Source organism: Procambarus clarkii, chromosome 14 (genome assembly GCF_040958095.1).
Source record: "Procambarus clarkii isolate CNS0578487 chromosome 14, FALCON_Pclarkii_2.0, whole genome shotgun sequence".
Taxonomy (NCBI): Eukaryota; Metazoa; Arthropoda; class Malacostraca; order Decapoda; family Cambaridae; genus Procambarus; species Procambarus clarkii.
Window position 1 is genome coordinate 39,170,346 of NC_091163.1, and position 17,066 is coordinate 39,187,411.

The 17,066-nt window shown below is 45.7% G+C and overlaps 1 protein-coding gene across 4 annotated transcripts in view; it reads left to right on the forward strand.

Annotated features, from left to right (window-relative positions):
- Positions 1–17,066, forward strand: part of LOC123770712 (serum response factor) — a 310,097-nt gene that overhangs the window by 281,990 nt on the left and 11,041 nt on the right. For all 4 annotated transcript variants that reach the window (XR_011228475.1, XM_045762838.2, XM_045762828.2 and 1 more), the window contains exon 3: positions 4,160–4,358. Coding sequence is in view for 3 of the 4 variants with exons in the window: in XM_045762838.2 (XP_045618794.1) it covers positions 4,160–4,358 (199 nt within the window). In the remaining variant the exon portion in view is untranslated. The remainder of the gene's footprint in view (positions 1–4,159; positions 4,359–17,066) is intronic.

Here is a 17,066-nt window from a genome sequence, read left to right on the forward strand (position 1 = left end):
AACACCAGGGCTGACCCTAACACCAGGGCTGACCCTAACACCAGGGCTGACCCTAACACCAGGGCTGACCCTAACACCAGGGCTGACCCTAACACCAGGGCTGACCCTAACACCAGGGCTGACCCTAACACCAGGGCTGAAGCTAACACCAGGGCTGAAGCTAATCTCACATTTAACGTTGTAATTCATGGGTTAACCATTGTGTCTGTGTTAAATACAGCATACACGATGTTGTATCCCAACCTGTCGTCCAAGAATGATACCCAATACCACTAAGGTTTCACAAACAAACACAAATGGTCTGGTTGTAGCCAAACAGTCGTCTTTACTACTGATTGTGCCCACGAGCAGGACAACAACAGATTAAAATTTCCTAGGCTTAGTATTTCACATACATGTACCAAGGTATACCTTGAGGTTATCTTGAGGTGATTTCGGGGCTTAGTGTCCCCGCGGCCCGGTCCTCGACCAGGCCTCCACCCCAAGGAAGCAGCACGTAGCAGCTGTCTAACTCCCAGGTACCTATTTACTGCTAAGTAACAGGGGAATCAGGGTGAAAGAAACATTTTGCCCATTTGTCTCTGCCACCAGCGGGGATCGAACCCGGAACCTCAGGACTACGAATCCGAAGCGCTGTCCACCCAGCTGTTAGGCGCGCTTAAGTAGGCCTAAGATGACACATATATGACCAAGGTTTAAGCCTAGGAGAGACAAGGTTGAGTTAGTGTTACACTGTGGGTCAAGACAGTATTACACTGTGGGTCAAGACAGTGTTACACTGTGGGTCAAGACAGTGTTACACTGTGGGTCAAGACAGTGTTACACTGTGGGTCAAGACAGTGTTACACTGTGGGTCAAGACAGTGTTACACTGTGGGTCAAGACAGTGTTACACTGTGGGTCAAGACAGTGTTACACTGTGGGTCAAGACAGTGTTACACTGTGGGTCAAGACAGTGTTGTACTGTGGGTCAAGACAGTGTTACACTGTGGGTCAAGACAGTGTTACACTGTGGGTCAAGACAGTGTTGCTGTATGGGTCAAGACAGTGTTACACTGTGGGTCAAGACAGTGTTGCACTGTGGGTCAAGACAGTGTTGTACTGTGGGTCAAGACAGTGTTACACTGTGGGTCAAGACAGTGTTACACTGTGGGTCAAGACAGTGTTGCTGTATGGGTCAAGACAGTGTTACACTGTGGGTCAAGACAGTGTTGCACTGTGGGTCAAGACAGTGTTGTACTGTGGGTCAAGACAGTGTTACACTGTGGGTCAAGACAGTGTTACACTGTGGGTCAAGACAGTGTTGCTGTATGGGTCAAGACAGTGTTACACTGTGGGTCAAGACAGTGTTGCACTGTGGGTCAAGACAGTGTTGCACTGTGGGTCAAGACAGTGTTGTACTGTGGGTCAAGACAGTGTTACACTGTGGGTCAAGACAGTGTTACACTGTGGGTCAAGACAGTGTTGCTGTATGGGTCAAGACAGTGTTACACTGTGGGTCAAGACAGTGTTACACTGTGGGTCAAGACAGTGTTACACTGTGGGTCAAGACAGTGTTGTACTGTGGGTCAAGACAGTGTTGCTGTATGGGTCAAGACAGTGTTACACTGTGGGTCAAGACAGTGTTACACTGTGGGTCAAGACAGTGTTGCTGTATGGGTCAAGACAGTGTTACACTGTGGGTCAAGACAGTGTTACACTGTGGGTCAAGACAGTGTTGTACTGTGGGTCAAGACAGTGTTGCTGTATGGGTCAAGACAGTGTTACACTGTGGGTCAAGACAGTGTTGCACTGTGGGTCAAGACAGTGTTGCTGTATGGGTCAAGACAGTGTTACACTGTGGGTCAAGACAGTGTTACACTGTGGGTCAAGACAGTGTTACACTGTGGGTCAAGACAGTGTTGTACTGTGGGTCAAGACAGTGTTACACTGTGGGTCAAGACAGTGTTACACTGTGGGTCAAGACAGTGTTGCTGTATGGGTCAAGACAGTGTTACACTGTGGGTCAAGACAGTGTTGCTGTATGGGTCAAGACAGTGTTGCACTGTGGGTCAAGACAGTGTTACACTGTGGGTCAAGACAGTGTTGCTGTATGGGTCAAGACAGTGTTGTACTGTGGGTCAAGACAGTGTTGCTGTATGGGTCAAGACAGTGTTGTACTGTGGGTCAAGACAGTGTTGCTGTATGGGTCAAGACAGTGTTACACTGTGGGTCAAGACAGTGTTGCTGTATGGGTCAAGACAGTGTTGCACTGTGGGTCAAGACAGTGTTACACTGTGGGTCAAGACAGTGTTGCTGTATGGGTCAAGACAGTGTTGTACTGTGGGTCAAGACAGTGTTGTACTGTGGGTCAAGACAGTGTTACACTGTGGGTCAAGACAGTGTTGCACTGTGGGTCAAGACAGTGTTGTACTGTGGGTCAAGACAGTGTTGTACTGTGGGTCAAGACAGTGTTACACTGTGGGTCAAGACAGTGTTACACTGTGGGTCAAGACAGTGTTACACTGTGGGTCAAGACAGTGTTGCTGTATGGGTCAAGACAGTGTTACACTGTGGGTCAAGACAGTGTTGCACTGTGGGTCAAGACAGTGTTACACTGTGGGTCAAGACAGTGTTGTACTGTGGGTCAAGACAGTGTTGTACTGTGGGTCAAGACAGTGTTGTACTGTGGGTCAAGACAGTGTTACACTGTGGGTCAAGACAGTGTTACACTGTGGGTCAAGACAGTGTTACACTGTGGGTCAAGACAGTGTTGTACTGTGGGTCAAGACAGTGTTGTACTGTGGGTCAAGACAGTGTTACACTGTGGGTCAAGACAGTGTTACACTGTGGGTCAAGACAGTGTTACACTGTGGGTCAAGACAGTGTTGCACTGTGGGTCAAGACAGTGTTACACTGTGGGTCAAGACAGTGTTGCACTGTGGGTCAAGACAGTGTTACACTGTGGGTCAAGACAGTGTTGCTGTATGGGTCAAGACAGTGTTACACTGTGGGTCAAGACAGTGTTGCACTGTGGGTCAAGACAGTGTTACACTGTGGGTCAAGACAGTGTTACACTGTGGGTCAAGACAGTGTTGCTGTATGGGTCAAGACAGTGTTGTACTGTGGGTCAAGACAGTGTTGCTGTATGGGTCAAGACAGTGTTGTACTGTGGGTCAAGACAGTGTTGCTGTATGGGTCAAGACAGTGTTGTACTGTGGGTCAAGACAGTGTTGCTGTATGGGTCAAGACAGTGTTGCACTGTGGGTCAAGACAGTGTTGTACTGTGGGTCAAGACAGTGTTACACTGTGGGTCAAGACAGTGTTACACTGTGGGTCAAGACAGTGTTACACTGTGGGTCAAGACAGTGTTGCTGTATGGGTCAAGACAGTGTTACACTGTGGGTCAAGACAGTGTTGCACTGTGGGTCAAGACAGTGTTACACTGTGGGTCAAGACAGTGTTGTACTGTGGGTCAAGACAGTGTTGTACTGTGGGTCAAGACAGTGTTGTACTGTGGGTCAAGACAGTGTTACACTGTGGGTCAAGACAGTGTTACACTGTGGGTCAAGACAGTGTTACACTGTGGGTCAAGACAGTGTTGTACTGTGGGTCAAGACAGTGTTGTACTGTGGGTCAAGACAGTGTTACACTGTGGGTCAAGACAGTGTTACACTGTGGGTCAAGACAGTGTTACACTGTGGGTCAAGACAGTGTTGCTGTATGGGTCAAGACAGTGTTACACTGTGGGTCAAGACAGTGTTGCACTGTGGGTCAAGACAGTGTTACACTGTGGGTCAAGACAGTGTTGCACTGTGGGTCAAGACAGTGTTGTACTGTGGGTCAAGACAGTGTTGCACTGTGGGTCAAGACAGTGTTGCTGTATGGGTCAAGACAGTGTTGCTGTATGGGTCAAGACAGTGTTACACTGTGGGTCAAGACAGTGTTACACTGTGGGTCAAGACAGTGTTACACTGTGGGTCAAGACAGTGTTACACTGTGGGTCAAGACAGTGTTGCACTGTGGGTCAAGACAGTGTTGCACTGTGGGTCAAGACAGTGTTGCACTGTGGGTCAAGACAGTGTTGCTGTATGGGTCAAGACAGTGTTGCTGTATGGGTCAAGACAGTGTTGCACTATGGGTCAATACAGTGTTGTAACCAAGTGTTTCCTACCCCTCAGGACGGTCTGGGACGGGACGACTACCTGGGCGGGGGATCCTCCAGTCAGTCGGACTCCTCGTCGCCGCCCACGCCCACGGCCACGCCCACACCCACGGTCAGCCAGGCTGGCACTCACACGGCCGCCCATAACGCCGCCCTCAGCCAGGCCTTGCCAGTACAGCTGCCCCCAGGACTGGTCCTCACGCCCTCTGTTGCAGGTGGGTCCTTACACTGTGTTTACACTGTGTTTACACTGTGTTTACACTGTGTTTACACTGTGTTTACACTGTGTTTACACTGTGTTTACACTGTGTTTACACCGTGTTTATACCGTGTTTACACCGTGTTTACACCGTGTTTACACCGTGTTTATACTGTGTTTACACTGTGCTTAAATCATGAAGTAGTCATAGACATACACCATACCCACACAATACACACACCATACCCACACTGTACATACACCATACCCACACTGTACATACACCATACCCACACTGTACATACACCATACCCACACTATACCCACACAATACACACACCATACATACACCATACCCACACTGTACATACACCATACCCACACTGTACATACACCATACCCACACTATACCCACACAATACACACACCATACATACACCATACCCACACTGTACATACACCATACCCACACTGTACATACACCATACCCACACTATACCCACACAATACACACACCATACATACACCATACCCACACTGTACATACACCATACCCACACTGTACATACACCATACCCACACTATACCCACACAATACACACACCATACATACACCATACCCACACTGTACATACACCATACCCACACTATTGTAACACCACTCTATTGTAACACCACCCTAAAATGTACCACTATAATGGAACACCACTATAATGGAACCCTAAACTATCCTGAGTAACACTTCCCCATTGGTTGCACTTGGTAACACTTATGGGCTGACATATGATGATTACACCGGGACTACAAAGTACACTGCCAACAAGGAGATGCTAACACAGGATGAAATACGCTGCCACCATCTGCCTTTGACCATTGAAACTATATCAAGCAACGAGGCAAGAAACATTGCTTGACTTGGAGAGTACTTTCTATGACTGTCATTAATTATGAAAACGGTTGTCAGCCACTATATCCAAAAGGCTAAGAGGATTCAACAATTGACACAGACGGGAAATTTAACGAGTTTATTGAGACCAAAATTATGTCAATCACTACTTATAAATGCTACACTAACACTGGCAAAAAGTTAAGAAATTTGGACATGGAACAAAAACTCAGAGATCACACACATTACCTTAAGCTATCTCTCTCCCGGGCTGAGATGTTCTTCACAGCCCCGCTTTCGATCCCGGTGTACCGCCCTCTCCCCTTCCTATGTTCCTACAGGCCCTCTATATACAACCCCCCACAGGGGGGAGGGGGGAGATCTGCTGTTGCTACCCACCAAAAGTGTACAAACACTCAAGAAATATTTCAATAAGCTTGTTTGACATTCACCATACACTCTTCAAGAGAGGAGTTATTAATTACGTGTGTGACTGACCTCTGACCTGGCCAAAAGGGGGAGATCCAGGGATGTTTACACATAAGAATCTGGAGTTTAATTTCCTTGCATGAAATATTACATACTTGAAACTATGCTGACTAAGACTAACCCAGGAATTTTTAATCAATATACAAGATAAACCGGAGGTCATCTGGGCTGACCTCTTGGAGAAGACTTCCCTGGGTGTGAACTCTAAGGGGGGGGGGGTCCTGGGTGTTACAGCTCCCTTTCCCCGGAGTTAAGACAAAATCGGGTGTATGATAATTAAGCACAATTTTGTCTTATCCTAACTCATCCAAAATACCACAACTAACCCTAAAAAGAAAAAAAAAAATTGCCAGTGACATAATGATAAAAGTAAGCTAACTAAATTAACATGAAGCAAAGTACATTATACAGTTATACTGCAGTAAGAACAAAACATAAATGTATAATGAAAGAAACAAAAGTACAAAAAAAATCTTGGCAAAAGTACAAGCAATGATACCGTCACACATGATACGATTCCGATATCCTAATATGACAATAAAGTATCAATGAAAAAAACAAATCCCACCGCTGCCACCATTGTAACACCACTCTATTGTAACACCACCCTAAAATGTACCACTATAATGGAACACCACTATAATGGAACCCTAAACTATCCTGAGTAACACTTCCCCATTGGTTGCACTTGGTAACACTTATGGGCTGACATATGATGATTACACCGGGACTACAAAGTACACTGCCAACAAGGAGATGCTAACACAGGATGAAATACGCTGCCACCATCTGCCTTTGACCATTGAAACTATATCAAGCAACGAGGCAAGAAACATTGCTTGACTTGGAGAGTACTTTCTATGACTGTCATTAATTATGAAAACGGTTGTCAGCCACTATATCCAAAAGGCTAAGAGGATTCAACAATTGACACAGACGGGAAATTTAACGAGTTTATTGAGACCAAAATTATGTCAATCACTACTTATAAATGCTACACTAACACTGGCAAAAAGTTAAGAAATTTGGACATGGAACAAAAACTCAGAGATCACACACATTACCTTAAGCTATCTCTCTCCCAGGCTGAGATGTTCTTCACAGCCCCGCTTTCGATCCCGGTGTACCGCCCTCTCCCCTTCCTATGTTCCTACAGGCCCTCTATATACAACCCCCCACAGGGGGGAGGGGGGAGATCTGCTGTTGCTACCCACCAAAAGTGTACAAACACTCAAGAAATATTTCAATAAGCTTGTTTGACATTCACCATACACTCTTCAAGAGAGGAGTTATTAATTACGTGTGTGACTGACCTCTGACCTGGCCAAAAGGGGGAGATCCAGGGATGTTTACACATAAGAATCTGGAGTTTAATTTCCTTGCATGAAATATTACATACTTGAAACTATGCTGACTAAGACTAACCCAGGAATTTTTAATCAATATACAAGATAAACCGGAGGTCATCTGGGCTGACCTCTTGGAGAAGACTTCCCTGGGTGTGAACTCTAAGGGGGGGGGGGGGTCCTGGGTGTTACACTATACCCACACAATACACACACCATACATACACCATACCCACACTATACATACACCATACCCACACTATACATACACCATACCCACACTATACATACACCATACCCACACTGTACATACACCATACCCACACTATACCCACACAATACACACACCATACATACACCATACCCACACTATACATACACCATACCCACACTATACCCACACAATACACACACCATACATACACCATACCCACACTATACATACACCATACCCACACTATACATACATCATACCCACACTATACACCCACTGTACACCATAAGCACCCAGGGTTATAAATTATATCATGATTTCCATGCCTTGAAATAATAGTTTAAAATATGTAATATATATATATATATATATATATATATATATATATATATATATATATATATATATATATATATATATATATATATATATATATATATATATATATATACTATAAAGTGTATATTTTTATATATAAAGTGTATATATATATATATATATATATATATATATATATATATAAAACCCTTGGATATACATAAGACCTTAGTAAACTTGGATTTTGTCATACTGGGTCCTAAAGTTTGGATAGAAGAGTTTACCCATAAGTTAAAGTTTTCTCTTATAGGATAGGGAGAAAATCCTAAATATTTGATGGTACACTTAAAAAGAATTGTGTAGGAGCTTGTCCTATGCTCTGCAAACACAGGTAATTAATGACGTGTAATAACAAGTAATTATCAAAAGAAGGCACCAAGCCGGGACGTAGCACCATCAAATGTGCAGGATATTCGAAAGGTGCTAAATATCACTAATGATGTGAATACGAGAATAAAAGCACATAAGGTGAACAATAAGAAAGGTATCTGATTCACCAAGAATTGTATCCAGGAACAAGTTACTGCAAATTTTGTCGGGAAGCAAGACAAACGCACGTCCTGGAAGTCTTGACATTCAACAAGGATATGCATGACAATAAGAGGGACAGTTCAGTTTGGATAATAAGGAGGAGGGTGGCGCTCCGTTAAGTGCCCGTGAGTTAAACTTGTATGGCCAAGACATAACCTCGCCAGAGCCAGTTCCCACCGCCGGTTACGGTGGTATTAGGAAGGCCATGGGGGCACACTACCTTTGAGATCATGCAGTTTCTTACCAGTAACAGAAGACCAGTGACTCTGCCAATGGGCAAGGATTGAAGAATGAATAACTGGGTAGAAGTCGGAATAAGGATAACCTTTACAGGAGATGGGAGAAGAGCGAATAGACCCCTTAGCTCCTTAGTGGCAGCGTCCGCACGCTCATTTAAGAACACACCAATATGACTGGGAATCCAGCAAACTCCACTGTCTTAAATCTGCTGGAGGTAGAAACAGCCAATGTTGAATTTCGACTACCACAGGATGGACTGGATTGAAGGACTCCAGAGCCATGAAGGCATTGTGAGAATCAACGACAACAAACGAAGATTGACAGCGAGAAAGCATTTGATGAAGAGTGTACAAACTAGCATAAAGTTCTGCCGTGAAGATCCTAGTCTCTGGAGACAGGCGACACATATAGGTGTGGTTAAGAAAACAAAGTAGTCTACACCTCTACAAGTAGCCTACGAGCGTAACCCGGTATGGTGCAGAGCATCAAGACGGCGATGAGTAGAAGAGCCAGACGAGTAAGCAAGACAATCATAATCAAGTTTAGACAGCACAAGAGAGGAGTGTAAAGAGAGGAGCGCGTATATATCAGCTCCCCAGGAAGTATGGGACAAGACCTTAAGTAAGTTAAGGACCTTAGAGCATTCAACTCTGAGGTAAGAGATATGGAGCGACCAAGACAAACGAGCGTCAATGATTAACCCCAAAAGCTTAGCAGAATCTGTGTACAAAAGGGGATTACCATAAAGCGACAAAGGGGGATGAAGAATGACCTGCTTCCAAAAAAAGTCATAGCACAAGTTTTAGTTGTAGAGAACTAAATGCCATGATTGGAGGCCTAGGACGACACGGCATCAGTCGCAAGTTGAAGCCGCCGTTGGAGGAAAGGTGAGCCATCACTGCGACAACAAAGATTAAGATCGTCAACATAGAGAGCTGAGAACATGCCAAAGGGAAGGGAGGAAAGAGGAACATTGAGGGCAACCAGAAAAAAGAGTAGTGCTCAGAACACTACCTTGAGGTATACCTTCATATTGCCGAAAGGAGACAGAGAGAGCGGCACCAAGCCTCACTCTAAAGGAAAGACTTGAGAGGAAGCTTTGGAAGTAGAGAGGGAGATTACCATGAAGTCCAAAAGAACGGAGTTGGGATAAAACATGGTATTTCCAGGCCTTTTCCAGGTATGCCTTTTCTAGGTAAAAAAAAACCAACAACGGAGGTCTTCGCAGCAAAGGCAGTACGAATATAGACCTCCAAGTTCACCAAAACATCAGTCATGCTGTGGCACTTGTGAAAACCAAATTGAGAAGGGGAGAGGTGGTGATAGTGTTCTAAGAACCACATTAGACGGACATTGACCATACGTTCATAGAGTTTGCAGACGCAACTCGTGAGGGTAATGGGGCGGAAATCCTTAGATGATGTCCCTAGAGACCCCTGGTTCCTGAATTGGAAGAACAACCACCTCAAGCCAGTCCTCAGGGACTGACGACGATTCCCAGATACGGTTATACAGATTCAGTAAATGCTGAAATGTGCATGGAAGAAGATGCCGATGCATCTCATAATGAATTTCATTGGAGCTCGCTGCTGTAGAAGAGGGTCAGGACAGACTGGAATTCAGAGAGAGAAGGGATCGTTATAGGAAAGCTGGAGATGTGTGTAAAAATCTAAGGGGCAGGATTCAAGAAGAGGCTTACAAATAAGGAAAGATGGAGGAAGATGAGAACTGGAGCTAACAGTCGAAAAGTGGGAACCCAGTTTGGTTGTGAACAACACTGGATCTGCCACAATAGAATCATGGAGTTGAATGACTGGTGAGACATGTGGAACAAACTTGCCCGTTATCTTACGGATTCTCTTCCAGATCTGGGGCAGAGGAGTGTCGGTCGTAATTGTGGAGACAAAAGATTTCCAACTCTCTCATTTAGCCCTACGGGCCACCACACTCACCTTCGGAAAAAAAAGAAAAGAAGCATCCTGTTGTTGGTATTAGTGTTTCTTCCAGCCTGCACACTCACAGCAGACAGCCTGAACACCGTCTGCATTCCTTCAGGAAAGGCACTTCCGAGTGCTCCGGGAGAAAGAGCGAGGAATAGAGCGGAGGGCATTGTCTAAGTTGGCGTCATGAAAAAGGAGGAGGGCCGAGGGAGAGGCACAGCGGAGAGGTCAGAAATAGTAGCAAGTAGGGCGAATAGAATCCAGTCAGCTTTGGCAAACTGCCACCTAGGGAAGGAGAAGGGAGGGTGAAAAGATGAAAGGTGACAAGGATGGGGAAATGGTCACTGTTAATGGAGGTCATCTCCATACACACCACCACGTGAAATCCGAGTAAAAAGAAGACCAGCAGAGAGAAAGATCAAGACAGGAGAGGGTATGAGTGTACTCACCTAGTTGTGCTTGCGGGGGTTGAGCTCTGGCTCTTTGGTCCCGCCTCTCAACTGTCAATCAACTGGTGTACAGGTTCCTGAGCCTACTGGGCTCTATCATATCTACATTATAAACTGTGTATGGAGACAGCCTCCACCACATCACTGCCTAATGCATTCCACCTCTTAACTACTCCCACACTGAAAAAGTTCTTTCTAACGTCCCTGTGGCTCATGTGGGTACTCAGTTTCCACTTGTGTCCCCTTGTTCGTGTGCCACCAGTGTTAAATAATCCATCCTTGTCTACCCTGTCAATTCCCCTGAGAATCTTGTATGTGGTGATCATGTCTTCCCGAGCTCTTCTGTCTTCCAGCGACGTGAGGTGCAGTTCCCTCAGCCTTTCCTCGTAACTCATGCCTGTTAGTTCTGGGAATAGCCTAGTGCCATATCTCTGAACTTTTTCCAGTTTCGTCTTGTGCTTGACAAGGCTCTATGCTGGGGCCGCATACTCCAGGATTGGCCTTACATACATGGTATACAAGGTTCTGAAAGATTCCTTACACAAGTTTCTGAAGGCAGTTCTGATGTTAGCCAGCCTCGCATACGCCACCGATGTTATTCTTTTGATGTGGGCTTCAGGAGACAGGTATGGTGTGATATCAACCCCTAGGTCTTTCTCTCTGTTCGTCTCATGAAGGACTTCATCTCCCATTCTGTATCCAGTGTCTGGTCTCCTATTTCCTCCCCTAGTTTCATTACCTTACATTTACTCGGGTTGAACTTTAATAGCAATTTGTTGGACCATTCATTCAGTTTGTTTAGGTCATCTTGTAGCCTCATACTATTTTCCTTCGTTTTAATCCTCCTCATAATTTTTGCATCGTCCGTAAACATTGAGAGGAATGAGTCTATTCACCTCTGGGAGATCATTTACATATATCAGAAACAGTATAGATCCAAGGACTGACCCCTGAGGGACTCCACTGGTGACATCTCGCCACTCCGAGACCTCACCCATCACGGTGACTCGCTGTCTTCTGTTGCTTAGGTACTCCCTTATTCAGTGGAGTACCTTCCCTTTAACTCCTGCCTGCATCTCCAGTTTATGCACCAGTCTCTTATGTGGTACTGTCTCAAAGGCTTTCTGGCAATCCTAAAATATGCAGTCTGCCCACCCCTCTCTTTCTTGCCTAATGTTTGTTACCTGGTCATAGAATTCAATCAATCCTGTGAGGCATGATCTGCCATCCCTGAACCCATGCTGATGTTTTGATACAAAGTTCTTCCGCTCCAGATGTTCCACTAGTTTTTTTTAGCACAATCTTCTCCATCACTTTGTATGGTATGCAAGTTAGGGACACTGGCCTGTAGTTCAGTGCCTCCTGTCTATCACCCTTGAATATTAGGACTACATTCGCCGTCTTCCAAGTTTTTGGCAGTTCACCTGTTACCAGTAATTTCTTATACACCATGGCGAGTGGCTGATACAGAGCTTCTGCTCCTTCCTTCAGTATCCAAGGTGAGATTCCATCCGGGCCTATAGCCTTTGTCACTTCCAACTCTAGCAGATGCTTCCTCACCTCCCACTGGTAATCACAAACTCATTTAGTGGTGTTTGGTTAGATCTTCCCTCACCTATCTCTGGGACTTCCCCTTGCTCTACTCCCTTACACACACTGCTGAGTGTGGGAGTCAATATGAGTGAGTTCACCAGAATTCAGAAGAAGATTGGACAAATGGTTGAAGGCGGCCCCGGGAGTTTGTCAGAACATCGCCACAGAGGGTATGCCGACAGTTATAATCACCCAAAAGGAGCACAGGCTCTGGTAATGAGTCCAACAAGTGTTTAAAATCAGGAAAAGAAAGTGGGACATTTGGGGGAAAGATAAATGGAACAGGACTGTATACCATTTACTCACAAAGATAAGGACTTCAGAACATTGGACAGGCGACTGAAAAAGTAGGGGGACGAAGGGAATATCAGTATAAATCAAAAGAGCAGTAGAGTTATGGGCCCCAGCAAAAGCTGGAGGGATGGAGAGAAAGAAATAACTACGGAAGTGACCAGGACGAGCGTCAAGCATCGGCTCCTGGAGACAGACACAAAGTGGTGAAAACTGCTTTATCAGTAGATGGAGTTCATGGAAGTTGGCACAAAACCCACGAATATTCCATTGAAGAATTGACATTGTCAAGAATAGAGAGAACAGAAACAGAGAACAAGGGAAACAAGAGCAAAGAAGAACACAATATACTAAGTAAGATCAGGATCAGTGAAATTGGGGTTATGGTAAATAAATAAATTAATAATAAATAAATAAGGCAAATAAATAGGTAAATCTAGTGAGGATGATGGAGTCACATGAGCAGTAGGATGAACGAGGTGGACTGACAGAGTCCGAAGTGGGGCGGTCTAGGGAATCGGGGGAAGGGGGAGAGAAACGAGGGGGAGCGCACCTCAACAAGGGCAGCATCCGAGAGAGAATCGAGGACCAAGGGAACGTCCATGACTGGGACAGGGGGCTCGGCCACTGAAATGGGAGGGGATGCTGGGATAGAGTTTGAGTTGGAAAGTGAGGAAGAGAGCAATACCTTCTTACCTGTCAGGGAGGAAGGAGAGGAGCCAGGCTTACAGTTGTGATGTAAAGAGACAGGTGTACCAGCAGCAATGTACTGGGCGACAGTCTCAACAGGAGAACGGGAGCAGTCAACATGAAGATGGCTGGGAGGAGGATGGACAACAGCCTGGATGGACAGGTGGTGTGGAAGACCAAAAGACAGAGGGGAAGGTTGAGAAGAAGGATCGTGAGGAGAAGGGAAAGAGGACACAGGAGACAGGACAGACTGGGAAGGAAGGAAACACCAGACGGAGAACCAGGAGCAAGACCCTCTGGCTCAGAACGCAAAGGAGCAGGTGAGAGGTGGTGGTGTCGGTGTCCGGGACCAAGGCCTGGAAACGATTGCGAAACTGAGAAAGTGGGAGAGGACGAGAAGTGGAACGCAACACATGAGCATAAGACATGCCAAAGAAAGAGGGAAGATGGCATACTTGGCGTCTCGCCTCAGAAAAAGATAAATGAAAGTGATGTTTCAAATTGAGAATGTCTTCCTCAAATTTCTAGTGCATACATGTGTGGAAGAAGGTAGGGTGGGCGTCACCGCAATTGTTGCAATGAGCTTGGGAAGAAGAGCACTCTGTCTTAGAATGACCCGAGTCCCTACACAAGGGGCATAGAGATATCTCACTTGTGCATTTGATGGGAACATGCCCCAAATCTCTAGCACCTGTTGCAGAGGCGAGGAGAAGGGACGTACTCCTGGACGGAGCATCTGGCACCAGCAAGAATTACGGAAGACAGAAGCGACCCACTATCAAAAGTGATCTTCACTACGCGATGAGGCTAACAGCGACGACTACGAGGGGGGGTCGAGTGAATGTATCAATCTGGACGATAGAATGGCTTTGGGCCTCAAGGATATGTTTAATATCCTCGTGGCAGTCTTTCAGTTCTCTCACCAGTCGCAACATGGTGCGGGAGAATAATTGCCCCAATGCTGGCATTTAACTGGGGTGGGAGATTGGCCTCAGCAACGAAGGCAAAGATTGACAATAAAAGCTTTCCCTTGCTCGACAACGTTGGGTACCACAGAGAGTGTGCTTCAAAATGATGATACATCATTTAACTCCCGGCGTCAAAACAGAAGAAGACACTTGGAAGAATAATTAAGAATGGCAAAAAGTCGGCGGAAAATAACAATCGGAAAGGAGGAGAAGGGGGAGAGGGAGGAAAATGAAACATAAGGAAGAGGAAAAGGCATCCAGCACAATTAGTGAAGACAGCAGCAGGAATATAAGGCTCCAAAAGGACAGAGGACTGTCCCATGGAGCATCACACTCTGGCAGCCGCATGACAACAACGGGCTGGAAAGGGAAGGAGCCTATACTGTAGTGTAGTGGTGCCCTATACTGTAGTGTAGTGGTGCCCTATACTGTAGTGTAGTGGTGCCCTATACTGTAGTGTAGTGCCCTATACTGTAGTGTAGTGGTACCCTATACTGTAGTGTAGTGCCCTATACTGTAGTGTAGTGTAGTGCCCTATACTGTAGTGTAGTGTAGTGCCCTATACTGTAGTGTAGTGGTACCCTATACTGTAGTGTAGTGCCCTATACTGTAGTGGTGCCCTATACTGTAGTGTAGTGGTGCCCTATACTGTAGTGTAGTGTAGTGCCCTATACTGTAGTGTAGTGGTACCCTATACTGTAGTGTAGTGCCCTATACTGTAGTGGTGCCCTATACTGTAGTGTAGTGGTGCCCTATACTGTAGTGTAGTGCCCTATACTGTAGTGTAGTGCCCTATACTGTAGTGTAGTGGTGCCCTATACTGTAGTGTAGTGGTACCCTATACTGTAGTGTAGTGGTGCCCTATACTGTAGTGTAGTGGTACCCTATACTGTAGTGTAGTGCCCTATACTGTAGAGTAGTGTAGTGCCCTATACTGTAGTGTAGTGGTACCCTATACTGTAGTGTAGTGGTGCCCTATACTGTAGTGTAGTGGTGCCCTATACTGTAGTGTAGTGGTGCCCTATACTGTAGTGTAGTGGTGCCCTATACTGTAGTGTAGTGGTACCCTATACTGTAGTGTAGTGGTGCCCTATACTGTAGTGTAGTGGTACCCTATACTGTAGTGTAGTGCCCTATACTGTAGAGTAGTGTAGTGCCCTATACTGTAGTGTAGTGGTACCCTATACTGTAGTGTAGTGGTGCCCTATACTGTAGTGTAGTGGTGCCCTATACTGTAGTGTAGTGCCCTATACTGTAGTGTAGTGGTGCCCTATACTGTAGTGTAGTGGTGCCCTATACTGTAGTGTAGTGCCCTATACTGTAGTGTAGTGGTGCCCTATACTGTAGTGTAGTGGTGCCCTATACTGTAGTGTAGTGCCCTATACTGTAGTGTAGTGGTGCCCTATACTGTAGTGTAGTGGTGCCCTATACTGTAGAGTAGTGTAGTGCCCTATACTGTAGTGTAGTGGTGCCCTATACTGTAGTGTAGTGGTGCCCTATACTGTAGTGTAGTGGTGCCCTATACTGTAGTGTAGTGGTGCCCTATACTGTAGTGTAGTGGTGCCCTATACTGTAGTGTAGTGGTGCCCTATACTGTAGTGTAGTGGTGCCCTATACTGTAGTGTAGTGGTGCCCTATACTGTAGTGTAGTGCCCTATACTGTAGTGTAGTGGTGCCCTATACTGTAGTGTAGTGGTGCCCTATACTGTAGAGTAGTGTAGTGCCCTATACTGTAGTGTAGTGGTGCCCTATACTGTAGTGTAGTGGTGCCCTATACTGTAGTGTAGTGCCCTATACTGTAGTGTAGTGGTGCCCTATACTGTAGTGTAGTGGTACCCTATACTGTAGTGTGGTGCCCTATACTGTAGTGTAGTGCCCTATACTGTAGTGTAGTGGTGCCCTATACTGTAGTGTAGTGGTGCCCTATACTGTAGTGTAGTGGTGCCCTATACTGTAGTGGTGCCCTATACTGTAGTGTAGTGCCCTATACTGTAGTGTAGTGGTGCCCTATACTGTAGTGTAGTGGTGCCCTATACTGTAGAGTAGTGTAGTGCCCTATACTGTAGTGTAGTGGTGCCCTATACTGTAGTGTAGTGGTGCCCTATACTGTAGTGTAGTGCCCTATACTGTAGTGTAGTGGTGCCCTATACTGTAGTGTAGTGGTACCCTATACTGTAGTGTGGTGCCCTATACTATAGTGTAGTGCCCTATACTGTAGTGTAGTGGTGCCCTATACTGTAGTGTAGTGGTGCCCTATACTGTAGTGTGGTGCCCTATACTGTAGTGTGGTGCCCTATACTGTAGTGTAGTGCCCTATACTGTAGTGTAGTGGTGCCCTATACTGTAGTGTAGTGGTACCCTATACTGTAGTGTGGTGCCCTATACTATAGTGTAGTGCCCTATACTGTAGTGTAGTGGTGCCCTATACTGTAGTGTAGTGGTGCCCTATACTGTAGTGTGGTGCCCTATACTGTAGTGTAGTGCCCTGTAGTGTAGTGCCCTATACTGTAGTGTAGTGCCCTATACTGTAGTGTAGTGCCCTATACTGTAGTGTAGTGCCCTATACTGTAGTGTAGTGCCCTATACTGTAGTGTAGTGCCCTATACTGTAGTGTAGTGCCCTATACTGTAGTGTAGTGGTGCCCTATACTGTAGTGTAGTGGTGCCCTATACTGTAGTGTAGTGGTGCCCTATACTGTAGTGTAGCAGT